The sequence below is a fragment of the Thamnophis elegans genome, chromosome 2, assembly GCF_009769535.1.
Source record: "Thamnophis elegans isolate rThaEle1 chromosome 2, rThaEle1.pri, whole genome shotgun sequence".
Classification (NCBI taxonomy): Eukaryota; Metazoa; Chordata; class Lepidosauria; order Squamata; family Colubridae; genus Thamnophis; species Thamnophis elegans.
The window spans coordinates 9933121-9953727 of NC_045542.1; the positions used below are offsets into that span (position 1 = coordinate 9933121).

Below are 20607 nucleotides of genomic sequence, written 5' to 3' on the forward strand. Positions count from 1 at the left end.
GAAACCTTGAATCTTGCCTAAGATTAGCAGTGATTCCACTTGCATACTTGAATGCAATCCTCTTTTGGTAAGATTATACCCTCAATTAACCTCCCAGAAAAACCAAGGACCATTTTTGTTTTACTTTGAGTTAGCATGTTTCATTTATTCTATTTGATTTATATTCTGCTTTTCATTTTGGAGCACAAGGCAATGTACGTGTTGCTCCATGGTATTCTAAATATCACGGTCACATGACTCTTGCTTTTCTGGTCAGTGGGGAAGATTCCTAGTAGCTGGGAATGAGGCATAAGTATCGCTTATAATCCCTGCAAAGCTAGATTAGGTTTCTCTTTCTCCCCCCCCCCCCACCTCCCAAAATGAGAGGACTTACTGGACACAGCAGCTGGAACGGTTGATGTGGTGGTTACTGTGGCAGCAGCCCCAGAAGCGGCGATCGAAGCGGCAGTTGCAGCTATAGCTGCCGCTGCCAAGGCAGAAGCAGGGACTGGGACTGGGACCGGGACCGGGAGGGGGGCAGGAGCAGGGGCAGGAGTGGGAGCAGGGGTAGGGGCAGGAGCTGGGGTGCTGGCTGCATTAGGAACAACGTAACTGGTTGCTCCCTCAGCCGCGTTCTTGTTCTCAGGAAGAGCAATGGAGATGAGAGACAGCAGGCGCAGCAGCTTTTCAGTCAGCAGGGAGCTCCGTCTGATCACTGGGTGCGACAGCATGTTCATCAGCTGGCCCAATGGAGAGGCTTCCAAACTGTAGGGGGAGCTCTCCCCTTCTGAGCCAGAGCTCACAGGCACAGATTTGATAGAGTTCTTGCCCTTGCGGCTTACATTCATGTTATCCAGTTTGACCAACAAGTCCCAGAAGTCCGTGGAGATGCCACTTGTGCCCATTTGACCTGGGCAAGGACTGCTTGACTGCTTATTACCACGCTCCCGCTCATTTTCACAGTTGGTCTCTTTGGTCCGCTGCTGTGTGAAGTGACTGGGAAACACCTGGAAAGGTCGGGGAAAGGAAAGGAGGGGAATTAAACCTCTTTCCAGGATCTCTGAATCCATGCTGGGAGCCCACGTTCAATTTTAAAAGTTTACTAGTTGTTCCTCTCTAATTTCACAATATAACAATGGCACTTTCTCAATTTAACTAACTCCCCCAAGTCCCCACATGCATATGCCATCTTCTAGGGCTAGATTCTCTAGGTTCTGGGGGAGTGGGGGGAATGAATCAAGCTACCTTGAGGTCCTATAAATGTAATTACTTAATAAACAAACAAATTAAAATAAACCTTGAGGTTCTATAAATGTAATAAATAAATAAATAAATAGTAAAATAAACAAGCGATTATGATGTTGATGTTAAAGATCAGTTGGATTCTTCAGATTCAGAACCTGAAGAGCCTCACCAGGCAAACCCTTAGCCTGCGTGGCAGGAATTAACAGAAGAGAATGCTGTGGGGAAAAGGCATCTGAGGAGATGCAGTTGCAGGCTGGTCTGGCTGACCCAGAACTTGAGTTAAATAAGCTCCTGAGGCAACCGCAGGTTACATATTATGAAGGGTAGACCAAAGAAAGTCAAGCCAACTAGATGAAAGAAAGAAGCCTGACCTAGCAGATTAGTAGTCAGGGGACAACTGTTTACCTGGCTCACTATGTTCTGTCTTCTTCCTTGAAATGTATCCATATGGGGCTTGGGGTTTATCTGGTTAATTCATGGGCTAGATCAGTGGTTCCCAAACCTGGCAACTTTAAGACTTGTGGACTTCAACTCCCAGAATTCTCCTGGAGAATGGAGAATTCTGGGAGTTGAAGTCCACAAGTCTTAAAGTTGCCAAGTTTGGGAACCACTGGGCTAGATGATTCAGTAGCATTACTTGGTCCAGAAATTTGTTCTGGAAGACAGGCTGAATACTAAAACTGACGGGTACAGAGAAAACCATGACTTACCACATGACCTGCTATTTCAGCCAGAAGAAATAGCGAATCACGAGGTAGCCGATATCATCAAGTTCTTCCCTGCACAGTTGACTACTGGGGAAAAAAATGAGCACCAGGACAAGATTTCTGCTTCAAAATGTATCAAATATAAAATTGGATGCGTTTTGAAGCAGTCCAGTGCCAAAGTATGACTGTATCAACTCTTGGATCCTCTCTAAATTTGTGATTTGCTTACTTTTTTTAAGTAAAAAACACTTAAAGTAGAAAGTTTGACATCTTTCACATACTTTTGTGTTATTTCAACTGAAGATTTATGAGTTATAAATATCTTGAGTATGTAGTAGAAGTATCTGTGTATATACCGTATTTTTCGGAGTAAAAGACGCACCTTACCCCCATCTAAAAAATGGTGAAAATTTGGGTGCGTCTTATACATTAAATGTAGCCCCACCCACCCGCCGCCACCCACACTTTGGCCTCTGCCTCCCAGCAATTTACTTCCTTGCAGCAAACGGGGAAAATAGGGCTTGCAAAGGCAGCAATAGGCTATGGCAATCCCTGCAGCCTGGAAACAGCTGATGATCGGCAGGCCCATGCTGAAATTGAAAGTGAAACTTGCTCTACAGGCAAATTGCTGGGATGCAGAGGCAGATTTTTTCTTCTTCTGCTAATGAGGCTGTTTGCAGTTTGCTGCAAGGAAGAAAGTCAATAACTATAAATGCTTATTGAATGTTCAAATTATTAGACTTATTTTTTAAAGACTGCTTTATTATTGTTCCAGATAACTTAACAAAATGAAGGTTTTTAAAATAAATGCTTGATCTGAAGAGGCCCAGTGCTATTGTATTTTTTTTTAAATAGTGGAGAATAATGTATACTTCCAGAAAGCCACATCAATTTTAACAGCTTCTGTACAAGTATGGTCTGAAATGTAACAGTGTCCTGTTGTCTAATTAGACCCTGATTTAGTCATGTTTGGAGTAGATCTATTTAAATAATTGGGAGGAGTTAGTGTGACTACATTTTAAAAAACTTTCTGGCATTAATATACTGCCGTAATGTACATTTCTCCAATTCTTGGCTATTTCTATGTGTCAGGCACACATGCACAGAAATACACCACAAAGTGTATATTGTCTGTACTGTTTGCTGTTTGTTGCAAGGAATTAAATTGCTGGGAGGCAGATTTTCCCCCCTTGTTCTCCTCCCCAAAAGCTAGGTGCGTCTTATACTTTGGGGCGTCTTATACTCCGAAAAATACGGTAACTAGCAGTACAGAACACAAACTATACCTAGAAAATGTATACACAATATCTGTTTACAGCTTATAGTAAATGGTAGCTAATAAAAAGGAATGGACAGCACTAGCACTGAACAGTTGCCACTGCATGTAGAGAACAAACTCAGCCTACCCACTTCTAAAGACTAATTTTCGAACGCTAGCATTAATATTAATAAGCACTCCCACTTCTTGCCTAGAATAGCGGTAGTATTTCTTACCCTGTAGTAACCCGGAATACTGATTAATTGCAGCTCCTTTAGGGTAGACATAAAGCAAATATACAACAAACCTTCATTCATTTTAAATAAATGCTGAATACAACTGGTAATATAAGGAAGATTCATAAAAATGGTACTCTGTGGAACATGTTTTTTAGTGGGCAGGTCTGGAACTGAGGTAAGCCTTCCTACTAGAAAGATTTAAGCATCAATATCCTGAAACTGTAGTAAGTAGGTGGAGAAACCACTCCAGAGTAACTTCTAACACTGTAGGGAAAAAGCTATATATTGCACATATTTTACCTTTAAATTCACACAACTCTTTGGCATAAAAGAAGTGGGATCAGAAAAGGTTACAGTATTTTTGTGTTTCTAATGTGGCAAATGGACTTTGGGGGACAAAATTAATGCACTGCAGCCAACTGCAACAGAATTCTGGCCACATCAACTCACAATGAGGACAACAATTCTGGCAGACAATCACTGGGTCAATATCTTCATAACAAGCACAAGGGAGAAGTAAATTTACTCGTATTTCATTCGTCAAGCCTAAGAATTAAAAAAGCAGCTTGGAAATACTGAAATGAAAATTACAATTTCACTCTTCCCCATTAAAATTAGTTGTACTTCTATATGGTTTTTTTTAAAGTGTTTATGCTGGTTCTCTTTGTGGTTTTTAGCACACCCATGGACAAGATGGATTTAAATCTTGTAAATAAGATATATTATTGTACATATGTATAGTTCTATAGCTCACTATTTTCTATTTAGGAACTTGCTGCTAAATTTTTTTCTACATCTATCTCCTTGTGATAATCAGCCCTGTCAACTTGATTTACACATGGAATTAATTTGGGTTTTTTTTAACTGCAATATTTCAATCTTTTCTCCAAAAACTGGCCTACTTCTTCCGAGTATTCCTCAAAATGAAGAAAAAAAAAAAAAAGCTTTTCCTTATTGTATCAAGAGTAGTACATTAAAAATCTCTTGCCTTCACCTTGGCAAGTTGAATGAGAGTATCAAGTACATGACGGCAGACCACTGGGGCAGCCTGTGGGTGTATGTGAACCGTGGAACCAGCGGCAGCATGCTTCTCCGTGTGCTTGCGGCCTCCAGCTCGCTGGATCTGGAAGATGTTGGTTCTACAACCCAGAGCTGCATCCATGGAAACTGAGAGCCAAGAAAGTTGCCCCGAGCTTTTGGATTCCATTTTATGCAGCAGGTCAAGTGGCCGGCTGTCTGCACCACAGCCTTTGGCTGCCCTTTTGCCTTTGTCATCTGGTGCCACAGTCCCCTTGGGCGTCTCCACGCACAGTTCACTCTCACTGCTGCGCTGCAGGATGGAAAGTAGGCTCCGAATCACCCAGTTTCGTGTCTGCGCATGATAACAAAGATTCCGCAACACCCGATGAAGCCGGCTTGTGTTCAGCTTTGGCTCATCTACAAAAAGCAGGACCAACAGACAGGACAAGGCCTCATGGTCCAGTAGAAGGCGTCCACGCAAACGCAGCAGACTGTCTACATTGCTGCCCGAAGGTCTAAGAAGCAACAATAGAAATATCAGAGAAGTTTATACCATATTCCACAAATACAAGATACTTCGTTAAAGAAACCCTTTCTAGCAAAGAGAGACTCATTTAGTAGAGGCAGGTTTCCTTAGGTCATAACTTCAATGAGTTGGAAAGTTCTCCTTTCTTGTCAATGCTCATTCTATCTGTTAATCAGAATGAATTTGAATCCATTAAGGTTTAAATCAAATATTGAATCAAATGCTTATCCTCAAGGCTGCTGGTTCTTAAAACTATAGCTCTGCTCTTTATTTTCAAACCAATCCAGTCTGTCTTTCAGCTTACACAGTGAAGCAGATTAAAAGGCAGGACTTTTTGGAATGGCTAAGTACAGGTATTTTCTTATTTCTGGAGGCAAGATCATGACCAGTCCAATTTTTAGATTTCAAATTAAGCCCACCTCCATGTTAATAGCATAACTAGTTTGGAGCAATTATTACAATTTTAGTTTTGCGATTCCAAACAAATCCAGTTTATCGCACGGTGTATCCCTCCTCCAGAAAAATCCTGTCCCAATATCAATATCTAGTACCTGCTGTGGCTGCTGCTACCACCCATCTGGAAGGTACCTCCTCTTTGTACAGCTAAGCGTGTATACTGGACACCTCTGTTTCCACTCAATCGACTTGTGAAGGCTGCGAAGAGTGAAAAGGGGAGCAAAGTAATTGAATCAAGAGTTGAGACCCAATAAACCAAACAATATATGATGACAAACCAGGAAAGGATTGCCTTACCTGGGCTACGCAAAATAGCAGACAAGGCAGAAGTGCTAGAGTGGCCAAAGAGACGCTCATGCATCAGTTGACGCTGGCGGGCTTCCTGTTCTCGCCTCAGAGCCTGTGCCTCAGCAGCAATATCAGGAGGCATGACTGCCAATACACTATCCTCCATGTCTTCCAGCACACTGCGCCGCAGATCTGATGGCAGTGTTTGAATGAAAGTCACTGGGTCCATGGGTGTGTCTGAGCTTGTGCTTTGGGCAAGCTCACGCCTTTGCTGTTCTGCCCGCTGCTGTGCCAACACCTGGAATTGAAAAAAAGATTTTGAAAAGTTTGAAAACCAACAATTTCCTCATCACAGTGAAAACTTATATGCCGACCAAGTACAGTGTTAGTTTCTACAAGCAAAGCATTTCTTCAACCGTATGTCCTCTAAATACCAATCATCTAAATAAAATACCAAATTACCCAGTATGAATAAATGAAAGGCTGATATGGTATTAAGCCTTAAGGGAGGAATGAGGAAGCTGATCCAGTGCACCAGCTGATTCAGGTGATGAAATGACTTGCAGATCACTTAAGGCTTTTAAAATAAACTTTGGTTGCTGAAAAGGTACTATCAGTTTTTCCTGCCATCATAGACTAACTAAGAAAGACCTTATAAAAGAAATATTCATGAAATAACTAATATTTATTTATTTATTAATAGAATTTATATAATTTTATTTATATATTATTTATATATTCCAATAATTGGAATATCTGTATGAGTTTCTCAGGAGCAGAAACTTTAGCTTGATTCTGACATTAACGCATTAGTATTTTGATTAAAAACAACAAATCTTTACATAGAAAGAGCAAGATCAATTATGGGCGTCTATTTCATAAATAGACTCCATAAATTTGGATAAGTATGGAATTCCTTTCCTTTGAGATTTGGCAGAAGAGAATTAGGCAAGTAAGTTCACAGAAAGAGTAGTGGAAACTTGGAACCAACTTCCAACAAGGTCAGTCAGCAGTTTAAACATGCTTAGGATAGTCTCTCATCCAACATAAATTAAAAAATAAAGTAAATTATATAAATTAAAAATAAGTAATTAAAAACAAAACAAAACTCAAAGGGCAGAATCAATGGACCACTAAGTCTTTTTCTGCCATCAGTTTTCTATATTTCTAAGTATGACTAAAGAATGATTTAGAGCAGTGGTTCTCAATCTTCCCAATGCCACGACCCTTTAATACAGTTCCTCATGTTGTGGTGACCCCCAACCATAAAATTGGTGTCTTGGTTCCTAAAGACCATCAAAAATATGTGTTTTCCGATAGTCTTAGACGACCCCTGTCTAAGGGTTGTTTGACACCCCCCCCCCAAAGGGGTCCTGACCCACAGGTTGAGAACCACTGATTTAGAGAAACACAATCCTATTTTATGCAATGCAATTCGGTGGACCACAAGGGTAGCTTCAGTTTCTTACTTCTGTGAAGTAATTGCTTCGATTCTGTGTTACCCTTAAGTAGTATATAGTAATACCTCTTCCTGGATAGCTGGGGGCAAAGCAGCCAAGAACTCAGGACTGACTTCTGTCACACCAGGATTGCCCACTACAGGAGGTGTTGGAGTTGTGGCCGTGGTGGTAGGAGCTGAACGGGCAGGAGGCCGGATACCCAACTGGTTCTGCAGCACTTCGCGTCGAATGTCATCAGGCAGGGCAGCCAAAAAAGATGGGTCGACACCTTCAGGAAGATTTATTCCTGTTGAAAAGGGATATTAGGTGCAATTGTTGGTGCTACAGAGAAAAGTTTACTATTATAAAACTGACCATTATCTTTTTTGCTCCTGTAACATTTACCTGCCAAAGGATCTTCCTCTTCACTGCTGGTGGAAGGCAGTGGTTCTTCCAAGATGCCCCGAGAATCAGCACCAGAAATGGCTACAGCTGAATCTCTAGTGGAGGAGCTCTCAGAGGAGGATGCCGGTGGGGAGCTGCATAGCGGGGAAGAGTAATAATTAGTGCAGGGCTAATACAAACAAAACAGGACACCGGCTTATATTTGATTTCTGGCTCTTACCCATCATCCACCTGCTGGCTGGGATCAGGCTGGCCCTCCCTAGCAGTATGGGCGTTTGGCCCTTGTTGGCTTGCATCGGCTGCTGCCACCACAGCATCTGTGCCTGCCTGTTCCACGGTGCTAGCTCCACCACTCTCCGCCACGCTTTCTTCCAGATTGCATGAAGCCAGGCTGCTGGTGTCCATGGGTGAGCCCTCCAACTGGCTGCTGACAGCAGTCAAGGCATCTGAGTCTTCAGCTCTCTCTGGAGAGAGCGAAGCTGGTGGGAAAAGCAAGACAAAGGTTTGTGGGCAGGGAACTCAAATTCTTTCACGGAGATTCACAGAAGAACACAGCTCTCTGGGATGCGAGTGTCCTTTCCAAGAAATTAGGACAGAATATATTGCTTGAAATACTGGACCGAAAATCTGTTGTTAATCAAGATTGCTAGCACCAGGTTGAATTAAGACTCTGGAGTGACAAACTGCAGAACTTTTCTGGAAAAACTATCAAAGCCGAAGAGTAACCCAAATAAATTGGCCGAACATTTCATTATTCAAGTCAAAATTTGAAATCACTCCTCCATAAAAAGTCTTGAGTTTTTAAAATAAAGAACGTTAAAAAAAGATTGATATAACCAAGACTATATCACGGTGGGGATTATTACACAGGCATTAACCTTGTATGTTAAAATTTCGTAAGAACATAAACATAAACCCTTGAAAAAAACATGCTGAATGTTTGGACAAAGATAAGACACATGACTGCACAGCTACGTACAAGGGTCAGAAAGGGGCAACAGTGGCTGCAGGGTGAAGCCTAAGGCCACTTACTGATGGTGGGGGCAGGTGAAAGCTCCATCTGCGTGGCCTCAGCGTCTGTGCTCAGCCTCCCAGGGCCCGAGTCCTCCTGCTCCACTGGCATCAGCAGCTGCCCAGAAGCCTGAGCAGTGGACTGCCCCACCAGCTCCGAAGGGAGCTCTCCTGCCCCTGTTGCTTGCTGCTGCTGCTGCTGCTGGGGGCTCTCCAATGTGACCAGAGTCTGCTTAGAGCCAGCCGAGGTGTCTTTGGCGGCAGCTGAGACTGCGGGGTAGCCGTCGGGATGGGTGGCACCATCTGGGAGCCAAGAAAGGGAGGGAGGCTGGCTTAAAACCCAACCTGCTGAGCAGCAGGAGGATTTCAAATGGGGCCTTGGCTCCCCCCCCCCCCATTTTAGTAAAACAAAGCTCCGAGTTCCCACAAAACTAAGTGCATTGAAAAAAAGCAAAAGACAATATTGGGTATTTTACTCCACACAGGGAAAGTAGTAAGTTGTATAGTTATCTCTGATTTGGGGCACAAATCCCTACCCCACAACAATACAACTTACTACCTCACCCTGGTAGGAGCAAGAAGCACAAAAGCATGAAGCATGAAGTATTATGTATATTGTTTGCGCTACAGGAGATCCTCCCCTTTTCCCTGTACTGAATTTCTCTACTCAAAGCACACAACTGCGGTTTGTAAGATACAACAGCCTACTGCAAACACCCCAGCCAAACCCAACAATGGAACAACAACAAAAATATCTCCCGTGTTGCATCCAAACTTGGGAGCTTGGATTCCCAGTTCCTTGCTGGAGTTAGGTGTAATCTTTCAGTAGCATCTTTCTTCTTCTTCAGAGTAGGCAATGGTGGCATGATGGAATTAGGAATCCTCATAGGAAAGACAGTAGATTGTATAGTTATCTCCAAGACCGGGTATGACCCTAAAACTATACAATCTACTACCTCATCCCAGGGGGTCCGGGAACAGCATCCGCTTGAGCTAAGCTGGGGGAAGAAAATAAGACACCAACCAAACATCCAGAAGAAAATAAATTACCTGGAAGATTCTGCTCAGCTGAACTGTTTGACTGTGGCACTGGTCCCTACAGAGGCAACAAACATACAAAATCAGAGTGATGCAGAATTCAATCAATCCATCTCAGGCTCTGAAGACCAATGTAGGTAGGAAAATACGAATCTACACCTTCTTTTTAGGACAGGAAGGAGATTGTGTGTTACTCCCACCCAGTGTCTCCATCTGTTTTTTTTTTTTCTAGTCTTGTAAAGCAAACTTAAGGACAATTCCACATAAAAGCTAGTAAACATATTCTATACATTGCTATTGAACACATAAAAAACCTAATTGCTAGCTCTGTCCTAAAAACCAAAATTACAATGCATACAAAAAGAAATGCAGATTATATAAGGCTATTTATGCCCTTTAATTAACCATTATTCTTGTTAAGCAGTTTTACAAATAACAAATAATTAGTTTTTTATTATTCATAGTAAGAAAAAAAAAACATATGCTGGAAGTCACTATATACTGTTTTAAATCTACTGAAGTTATGATAATACTTTGTAAGCATCCTAAATATTTTCTTGAAAAATTGCATGAATATTATTCACTGATTCATAGAAAGATAACAGAAGTCACTTCTATTTTTGTTAGAGTATTTCATTTTTCCTATTTTGTTCAATTCAATTCTTCATTTGTTTTTCTGCTGTTCTGAACTTCTGAAAGTAATAATCTACAGTATTTCATTATTAATCATATTTAATAAACTAGCCTCCTTTATTTTGTTGCTGAATTGGAACATAAGCCTTATTAAATAAGGAAGAAAAAAGAGCTGTCGGGATTGGGCTGTGTTTAGGAGAAAAATGTGATGATTCTGGGATAAAGTCACTTAGAAACAACCAATGGTTAGGGCCAAGTCTCCCTTCCTTTCATTATCAGAGGTTGTTTGTATTCTGCAATATAAAGTGCTAACTATTTCTAGCTACTGATCCTTCTTCAACTAACTTTAGCAGCCATACCAGATAGAAAAGGCCTTGAAAGTCTAATGCCTGGTTTTTAGGGGTGCCTTAAAGAAAATCCACAAATAGTCAAGTCTGACTGCTAACCTGAGGATTCTGCTCCTTGTCTTCTGAATCTTTGGCCTTATCAGACACTTTGGCCTCTTCCTCCGCCAATTGCTTGCGTCTTTTCTCTCTTCTTTCCTCTAGCTCTTCATCCCTCAAGGCTTCCAAGTGGTTGATAATGGGGACTTTGACCACTGAATGGAGGAAAGGCTTCCAGTCAAGCACAGTCAATTTAAGGGAGGAGGATACTATCTGAAGGAAGGAAGTACTCATTAGCTCACCTGAAACACAATCATGCATGCTTTCCGCATCAAGTACTTTGCATTCTTCCGTCCAGCGTGTCAAGGCAGTTGGGATGCTTGACAATGTTCCTAAAGAAGTGAATGAAAGGGACGATGGTTTTGAAAGAATTCAAATATCATAATTGAAGTATCAAGAAATAACATTCTGGAGGAGCAGGCTCCATAGAAATAGAAGGCAAGCTTGGTATCCCTCGAATAATGCATTCCTATGAATGGGGGCCAAGTAAATCCCATTAACTTAAATGAAGTTTGCATATATGTGAATATGCATAGGACTATTTCCTAAATTTTAAATGCATTTTTCTAAAAAGCATTTTCTGAGGAATTAACGCAATCAAATTAAAGCCAAAAAATATTTGGAGCGAGCTTTCCCTACGCATCAATGTTGTTTCACTGTGACTTGGTTATGGCTAACAATGGTAGAATCAAAGCTAGAGAACAGCTTTCAAGAATTGGAAGTCTCTGAGATACATCAATGTACCATAATGCTTCCTTAAAATAATGATAATTCCTCTCCCCCTCCTGCTTGCAAATGCTGGATTTCTAGGTTATAGACAGCTTTGGTGTTATTCAAAACTTTGGTGAAGACACAATTATTTCAGTATTCCAAAGCCTTAGCAATTAGTTCCCTGAAGACTTGCCTGCCTGGCTGGTAGCTGTGCTCTGGTCATGAAAGAACTCATCCAGCAACTCATCATCCGAGCGAGCAATTATGTGCACATCATCATTGCCTACCAGGAGGCGAGCACGACCTCGACTCTGGAGTGGAAGGCTACTGCTTAGCTGCAGGATGTCTGCGGCTGCTGAAGGACCCAGCAATCTGAAGATGACATGCAGTAATTGGAAAGAGTTAGGAAGCAGATGTTGCAATATTTTAGGATAAGGATGATCCAATGCATGAACAAATTGCAAATAAGCCACTCTCTTCTAAAGCAAATTACTGGGAATTGAGAAATGGGCAATATTGTTAACATTCAGCATTGTTCCCATTAGGCTCCTCTCTTTTTCCTTAGCTTACCTCTGCAGAATTAGAGGTGGGTTGGGCTGTCGGGTGCCTGGATAATGCACATGAATTGTATGTCCCGTATTGGCGGTCAGTTGTCGTAATGTCCTCTGGCTGCGACCAATGCCTTGGGCCAATCGAGTAGTAGAGGAACCGCTACCCAAAGTCAAAGAGCTATGGTCTGCATGCCGTACCATAAGTGGGTGAGTGGCCGGAATATTGCCAGGTGATGGAGGAATATCCGCTAGGAATGAAAATAGGAGAGTTAGCAGATCAAGATGGGGACTATGAAGATTTAAGCAGAGAGATTTCCTTAAATTATAAAATTGGCCAGACCCACAGATTTAGCAAAGGTAACATCATATAGGTTTCTAAATGACTCTTGTTGTTTTTGCAAATTCCAATTCATCTCATCAGCCTGGGCAAAACACAGGAAGAATACTTCATTCCAAAATAAGAAGAGTAGCTTCTTAGCCATCAACATTCTGCTTCCCAATTCTCACAGGTTCTAGAATAGCATCAATATCCTATGGCTTCTGAGTTTCAGAATTCTTACTGGCGCTGGAGAACATGTTGTCAAATTCTATGATGAGGTCATCTTCACGGTCAAAGCGTTCAAAACGCACCAGCGGGGAGGCATTCATATCAGGATAGTCTTCATCTAACTCCATCTCTGAGCCGTCATCATCATCTTCCTCTTCTTCACCTTCTTCACCTTCTTCATCATCCTACAACAGCAAACAGCAAAATCGACAATGTGTATCCAGGATTCGGAAATCCATCCCTTTGCATTTCCTCATATTCATGCTCACTACTTTGAACCAAGAGAAATTCTAAACCAGCAAAACTCTTAATTTAATTGTACATTAAGCAGACTTCAGATTCCACACATTATTAATTGTTCTTGAGACTATCAAAAACCAGCCAACTTTTTAAATTGTCCTTCTTTGTTATTCCATACAAGTCAGTAATGTGAAGATTGCAAAGTAAGTTGGCAGTAGGCTTTTATGCTGGCTTTTCTCCTAGTGCCTTTACCTGATCATCTTCATCTTCCTCCTCCTCCTCTTCTTCCTCATCTTGACTGTCATCTTCATCCTCATTGCTACCACTGCTGTCTTCTTCCTGTGTGTGCTCTTCCTCATCTTCAGGATCCAAGATATTCATAGAATCTAGAACAGAATTGAGAGTGCAGATAAAGTGAGGTGGCTTGTGCTAATTAAATGAAAACGTTTCCAGTTATTTCTCTAATGAGATTCTCCAAACTTTTTGTTTTTTCAAATTTGGAAAAGCCTTGTGAAGCAAGATTACATAAATAATTATCTTTCTGCTTTCTAAAAAAAGAGCTTCCGCCTATGAACATTTTGAAAATATAGTAGTGTTAAGTTTCTTTTCTCCAGCACTGCACCAACCCCACCGGAAGGATGTCTATCGGCATTTTTATGACTAGAGATAAATGTTTAGGCAATGCCTCACCTTCCCTGTTGGCCTGTAGTGTGGAAGCCTGGCTCAGATTGGAAGGTGCCTCATCCATCAACACATCCTCCTGAGACTCATCCTCTCCACTTCGTCCCACTGAAGGACACAAAGGCAGAGCACAGGATTTAGCAGAATCATGACTGAACAGCTATTTTTTCTGTTGAGGAATGCCAGAGCTGTCCATTTTGTCTATAAATACCCATTATGATTCTGATGTGATGCGGTAACTAAAAACAAATACACTGATGACAATGTCATGAATGCATTTGCCTCTGCCTAGCACCCTGAGAAAGAAATGAAATGTTTCTAAAGAGAGAACAGATAGTATGGGCATCTGCCAACTATTAGTGCAGCTTTTTCATGTTTTGCATGAATGAATAGCAGCCAAGAAATGGCGTGAGCAGCCATTTTTCTCTATCTGGAGGAATGGCCGCTAATATATGATAGAATTCTCTATATTATAATGTGGAATTTAAATTATTCCTTTAGATTACACACAAGGAAAATAAAACAAGACACGTTAAACCGTGAGATCCTAACTGATGACCCTAACATTGAATTATGTGTTTGCTCTCACCTATTATAGTACTATTTCCTGAGCCACCATCTTGCTCCAGTAATTCATCAATCAGATCTTCCAGTTCATTTTCGACCTAGAAAAACAGAGATGGGAACATCACTGAGATCCAGTTGTTCCACATACCTTAATAAGCCTTGAAACTCTACAGAAGCTGCACTACCCTGTGTGTTAGTACCTCTCTGCTTGTTGTTCAAGCACAGGTATAAATTAATAATCAGTCACCCCTGCTTCAGATATCACAATCTGAATAAAAAAAGGAAAGACTATGGAAATTGGTGGAAAGTTAAACATTTCAGTCCCGGTTCTATTCAGTCATTTAAAGCTCTCTTCCCCCAACTTTCAAATATGATGTGATTTCACTTCTCAATTCCCATGGCTGTTGGCCCTTGGGAATTTTGGAAGGACTACATTGGCTGAAAATACTGTTCTCTCTCCGTTTGAAGAGAAACAGCGTTCAGGTAGGACCAACACTCATTTTACAAAAGAATTGGGGGATTGTAAATCTTCACTTTTATTCTTCTATATGCAATTTAAGACAAACTCCACCTAAATCAACATAAGCAGGAATTCAAATGACACCCCCATTGCATTATATTTCAGTCTTAAAAGTCTGCAGTCTGTTAGTTTTTGTAAAAACTAACAAACAAACAAACAAACAAAAAACCCAGAGGGAATACCCTTACAACCTCTAGCATTCGCACCTGCATCTCTTGTGTGCTCAGGACTTCAGGCTGCCCCGCAATCACCACTGCGTCAGTCTCTGCTTCACCATCCATGATGTCACCATCTGTTACTTCTGCTTGTGCAACGTCATGGTCCTCCTCGGGAGCTTCTGTTTCTCCACTTTCTCCTAAGAATCAAATAAAAGTGAGGCCTCTCCTCTCTTGAACTGACTTTACTCAAGCACAAATCACTGGAGATACATACATACATACATACATATATACATATACATACATACATACATATATATATATACACAAAAGGAAATCTAGCACACACACACAAACACACACACATATAATATATATGCTGGTCTTGTTGTATTCGGGTCTTTCCCCGTGTAATATTGAGATTGTCTTGACAACGTTTCGGCGAGGTCTCACTTGCCATCTTCAGGCTGGTGTTTTCAGCTTAAAGCGTGGTTGGAGCTGCTGTCTTTCTATAAATCTTGGTGGGGGTGTGGGGAGTGCTGGCTTTGTTTCAGTAAGTAGATTCATTGGCTCTCTGGTTGTATCATTATTAGTAGATTGGTGCTGATTGGTACTGGCTGTGTGTCCGTTGTTGTTTTGTGTTGTAACGGCCTGGTTGGTGGTAGGGCTCGTTTGTTGACTAGGGCTGGTTTCCAGATGTCTGGTAGGTGGGAGGTATCATCACGTTTATTCATGTTGTGGGGGTGTTTCTCTATTTCAGAAAAGTAAGAAAAAACTTCCTCCCTTTTCCAGCACCTTAAAGCTACAGGACATGAAATTAATTTTGAAGGAACCAAATTAATCTCCAAAACTGAACACTTCAACAAGAGAATAATTATGGAAGCTATCGAAACAGAGAAACACCCCCACAACATGAATAAACGTGACATACCTCCTGCCTACCAGACATCTGGAAACTAGCCATAGTCAACAAACGAGCCCCACCCACCACCCAGGCCGTTACAACATATATATCATATATTGTTGATACAACATATCTTGTTGTATTGTATCTTATTGTATATGTGTGTGTGTGTGTGTGTGTGTATATATATACACACACACACATACATACATATATACACATACAAACATATACATATACACATACATACATACATACATACATATACATATACACATACATACATATACATATACACATACATATACACATACACACACACACATACAATAAGATACAATACAACAAGATACAACACAACACAATACCATACATACATACATACATACATACATACATGTAAAAGCAGACAAAAGGAAATCTAGCCAGAAGAGGGAGCAAGTCACAAATTTGCTCCCACCTCACAAATCAAATATAGCAAGAGATAAGGAAGCTGTCGGGGAAGAGGTCAAAGTGCACAGCCATTTTAAAGAAGAATACTTAGAGGAGACGAGGCATGTTACCTGCATCTTGTTGACCGCTGCTGGCATCTCGTGCTACTCCCTGAGCATCCTGCTCTGCCTTGCTCTTGCTTGAGGCACTTTTGCTACCGAAGAGACTGCTGGGCTGATTGACAATACGTGACAATGTCTCCAGGGGTTTCAAGGCAGCATTAACTGTGTTGGCCATGTTGGGACTTTAGGAAAAAGTACATACACAGAGTAGTCCGAGTTAGAGCAAAGTCAGATCTCAACGAATAGACCTTAGCTGATGTAGATATATAGAAATAGAAATCTTTAATAAAATGGGACAGGGACAGAATTTTAATTATCTCAATAAGGCAGCTAATTCTATAATAACCAGACTTTTCCCAAAGACAAATCTTAATGGAAACCAGGGGAAATTTTATTTCTTAATTCCAACCAAATTGTTTAGCACCACTGTACCCATGAATTAATTCGGCTCCTTTTCTTGAGCAAATTACCTGGACAGATCAAGACTGTGGGGCACTCTGGCCAAGTCATTGACCAACCCTTTCTTGAGGAACAGGCGGATGATATTGTTCATGCCGTTGTGCTGTGTCTTGGCTGTGGCGCTGCTGTAGAAGCTGGAGGTGGATGGGCAGGATTCCATGATGGTGCTGATGATGCACATCACTGCCTGTAGCCTAAAGTAAGACAGGATACCACAAATCAACAGGAAAGTAATGTTTCTGTGCTTGGACACCCAACCATGCCATGACCCACGTCTGTGGAATGGCATTTTTCTCCCTTTCCCATAGTAAACATCCTTGTTTTATTTTTTACACATTTTACTGGGAGTAGCATTCTCAATTCTGGCTACTGACAAAAAGACATGCTCTTGGGTAGCCTCTCCCTGTACCTCTGAATGGGAAGGCATCCTCCAAAAATATCATTACAGTCTTATAAGTACGGGGCTTATATTTTTATAATATAGTGAAGAAACATAGTTTATTTATATCTTTTACTTAGCCCAATCAAAGGCTAAAAAATGTCTGAACCTCTAGGTGCGAGATTTACAGTGCTATGAGCTTTCTTCAGGTACTGATCCATCTGGAAGTACAAATATTTCCCATATTCCTCACCTGGCATGTTTTTCCGTGCTTTCTGCCATGGCCAATGCCCGGCCCAGGGCTGCCTTCACCTCATTCACCAAGGCCACCTGGGCATCAGTGCCACTACCCGCTGCAGCCAAACTGGCTAGAAAGAGCCGAGCCAGGGCTGGTGTATCTTTGTCTTCGGCATTCTGGGTGTGGGGCAGGAGATGGTCCAGAACAAAAGCCAAAACACTGCAGTCCTGAAAAGTTCCAGTAAGAGATCAGTGGGAAAAGAAAAACCAGAATTCCCAACTTTTTCCCTTCCCAACAATGCCACCCGATTTACAACTCTGTGTAAATTTATGCTTTCCATTGTCCACTAGAGTAACTTAGGGTACCGACCCTCAACTTCTTTCCTTGCTTGTACCTAGCTTCCAAGCCCATGGTTATCTGGCACTGGTCAACCAGTGCATTTAGACTTTTCTTACCTCTTTTATAAGTTCAGACTGGCCCACCGTGTAACTGTAGTTTGCAATTAATGTAGCAATGCCCACATATGAGCGCACAAGCTCTGCCAGGAGCCGCAGAATAGTAGAGGTAGGCATAAGTGGCTTGCTCCCCTTAGCCTTTTGCTTGTTTTCCTCTGCAGCTTTATCGCCATCTTTATCCTTCTTATTTTCTCTAGATTCTTCAGGCGTAGAAGCTATAGGTTAGAAAGGAAAGGATCCCTCAGCGGAAGAGCTGCTATCCCAAGAAATCTAATTTCAGAACATCTGAAATCAAATCATCTTGCCCTTACATGGTACTGTCCAGATATATTGTGATTATATATACTGATATGGAATACAGAAAATTCTAGTTCCAACACATTTGGAAGCAGTAGGTTACAGAACACCAGACTACACCCAATTAAGGTAACAATTTGATCTCATGCTGGAAGAGCGGGGGGGGGGGGGGGGAAGCTGCATTTTTACTGCCAAGATAAGAAATTTCCCCTACAACATGACATTTAGAAGCTAATCAGTTTAGTCAAATAAACTTCCAAATATCAGAGAACATACTGTCAGATGTATTAAACATTGCATTTAGTTTGGGATTGCATCATCAATAAAACTGGTGCTTACCATCACCTTGAGGAGTTCCAGATTGAGGAATCTCAGAGGCTGCACTATCAGCAGCAAAGACCTGAGCCTAGAGTGAAAGAAAGGGAAGATATAATGAATCATTTAAACTTCATTACATGGGATAAGAGTGTTATACATGACAAGCAGATACATTTTCATGCCACTTCTTAACCTAGAATTAACAGAACTACTTGGGTTGTTGGCTGCAGAGACAGATCCGAGGGACTCACATTGATGCCAAAGCCTGTCTGAGAATCGAAATCACTGCTCTGTCGAGTCAAAGAGCGGTATTGCTGGTACACATCGTCTCCCAGGTCTTGTAGAATCTGGCTCACTTCCTGATTAGTAGTATTCACTTTGGGCTCAGATTTGTCTGCTGAAAATAGAGAAACAAAAGCAGGTCTGTCTATAGATGGTACTTCCAGTGGTAAGCATGCATATCTGGCCAAAACAGAATTACCTCTTCCAGAAAGATAAAGTATTGATACCTTATATCAAAGGTGTTAAACTCACACTGTTACGGCAGCCTCATGTGATGTATTGGGACTCCCCCCCCCCTTTGCTAAACTGGGTGTTGGCGGGGGCCAGCACGTGATATATCCACCCCATGAGCTTGACAGCCCTGCCTTAGATAATTATCTTACTGAATGACTTGCTGAAAAAAAATCCACCTAAGAGGCCCAACTCTTTCTAGGGGCAAGGGAATAGTTAATATTAGTACTGGCTTCAACAACATGTATGGTACATTTGGAGGAAAAAGGCAGAACTATTTAGAATAGGGTTCCCACTCAAAAGGCATGAACGCTTCTCGACAGTCAAACACTATGATGCCACCCATATAGAGTTCTCTTCTATTATGTCCCAGGGTATAATGTACCTTCATCAGGGGCATGGTAGGCAGCCAAAGCATTCAGCATGTCATAGATCACCTCCTTGATCGTATCAGGTATGACAGGTAGTGGTGAAGGTTTAACTGGAGTAGTTTTCACTAGCTGGACAGCATTGGGGCCCTTAATCCGCAAGTTCTCGAACTCGTCGTCAGAGGCTTGGGGAGCAAAAGGAGAAAGAATAAAAAGAACTAGAGCCGCCAACACTACAAACAGGACCTGGAAAAAGAGGTTGGAAAGGGGAATAGAGTTCAGCATGCTTATATCTGCTTTGGGGGGGATTTTTACACATAAGGTCTACTATGGAAACCATTTCTCCTCCTTGCCCCTGATCCAGAGCATCCTCTTCTCAAACATGAACAGTCAAAGTCCAGGTTTTGGCATGCCTGCACACACAGTCGTCTGGTTACTGCAGGAGAACCAGCAAAGTTATGATGTACTTACCAGTTCCGGAGCCACGGGGAGCGGGCAGAGCAATACGAATGCAACCGTTGGCTACCTCAGTGAAGATCTCAGGATTTCGGCAAGCAGCTGGGCCCAGCACTCGCAAGATATAGTTGATCTCTCGGGAGCCCAAGCTGCCTGACACTACACCTGAAGTGGTGCTGCCTGCTCCACTAGTGGCTGCTGAGCGCACCACCTAGAATGACAGAAGGAAGAGGCAGGTAAGTGAAGGGATCTGAAAAAAACCAATACCATTAGGCCAGTCTGCCGGAATTACAGAGGCAAAGTTCAAAATAAAAGGCAGGAGAACTAAGAGAAATTAAGAGTTAGGATTCACAATCATTTTATATGAGATCTGCACTGATATAGAAATACAGAGAGAATAAAAATTAGGGACACCTGACTTACAACTGGCAATGGGATGTTGCAAAAAAAAAAACCCAAAAAACCCACTAATGAATTCTAAGGTTGAATCTGTTGAAAGACAGGTTTGAAATCACTCTATACTATCTGGTCAAGCTGCATCTGGAATTCTATATTATGCTGAGAATATAGATTTGTACTGTAGGTTGCCTTGGGTACTTGATAACCAGAGAATGAAATTTATAAATTAATATACTGGTAGAAACAACGCTTAAGAACAAGCTGAATATCTCTTCCCTTCCTGCCATGCATATTTCTGTATTAATTTATTCCCGTATTTCTTTCCAACATGATGATTCTATGAATACAGGTAGTCCTTGACTTACAAGTTTTTTTAGTGACTGTTCAAAGTTACAATGCCACTGAAAAACATGACTTATGATGATTTGTTGCAGTTATGACCTTGGCAGCATCCCCATGATTATGCGATCAAAATTCATATGCTTGAAAACTGATTCATATTTATGACCGTTGTTGTGCCCCAAGATCATGTGATAACCTTTTGCGACCTTCTCACAAGCAAACTGAATGGGAATGACCATTGGCTTACCTAAAGGGTTGTTCTC

General features: G+C 41.5%; 1 protein-coding gene across 14 annotated transcripts in view; it reads right to left on the reverse strand.

Annotated features, from left to right (window-relative positions):
• HUWE1 (HECT, UBA and WWE domain containing E3 ubiquitin protein ligase 1) overlaps positions 1-20607 on the reverse strand; it is a 117568-nt gene that overhangs the window by 10829 nt on the left and 86132 nt on the right. For 8 of the 14 annotated variants that reach the window (XM_032209145.1, XM_032209144.1, XM_032209153.1 and 5 more), the window contains 26 exons: positions 19619-19814; positions 19165-19341; positions 18518-18663; positions 18288-18354; positions 17652-17866; positions 17212-17423; positions 16591-16773; positions 16130-16302; positions 14711-14859; positions 14007-14082; positions 13427-13525; positions 12989-13122; positions 12510-12681; positions 11969-12197; positions 11592-11770; positions 10930-11019; positions 10691-10842; positions 9624-9669; positions 8595-8876; positions 7783-8041; positions 7563-7696; positions 7244-7464; positions 5728-6016; positions 5526-5628; positions 4417-4963; positions 374-986 (listed from right to left, as the gene is read on the reverse strand). In XM_032209145.1, coding sequence (XP_032065036.1) covers positions 374-986; positions 4417-4963; positions 5526-5628; positions 5728-6016; positions 7244-7464; positions 7563-7696; positions 7783-8041; positions 8595-8876; positions 9624-9669; positions 10691-10842; positions 10930-11019; positions 11592-11770; positions 11969-12197; positions 12510-12681; positions 12989-13122; positions 13427-13525; positions 14007-14082; positions 14711-14859; positions 16130-16302; positions 16591-16773; positions 17212-17423; positions 17652-17866; positions 18288-18354; positions 18518-18663; positions 19165-19341; positions 19619-19814 — 5143 coding nt within the window. The remainder of the gene's footprint in view (positions 1-373; positions 987-4416; positions 4964-5525; positions 5629-5727; positions 6017-7243; positions 7465-7562; positions 7697-7782; positions 8042-8594; positions 8877-9623; positions 9670-10690; positions 10843-10929; positions 11020-11591; positions 11771-11968; positions 12198-12509; positions 12682-12988; positions 13123-13426; positions 13526-14006; positions 14083-14710; positions 14860-16129; positions 16303-16590; positions 16774-17211; positions 17424-17651; positions 17867-18287; positions 18355-18517; positions 18664-19164; positions 19342-19618; positions 19815-20607) is intronic. The other 6 variants (XM_032209151.1, XM_032209149.1, XM_032209147.1 and 3 more) reach the window with 5 other exon arrangements.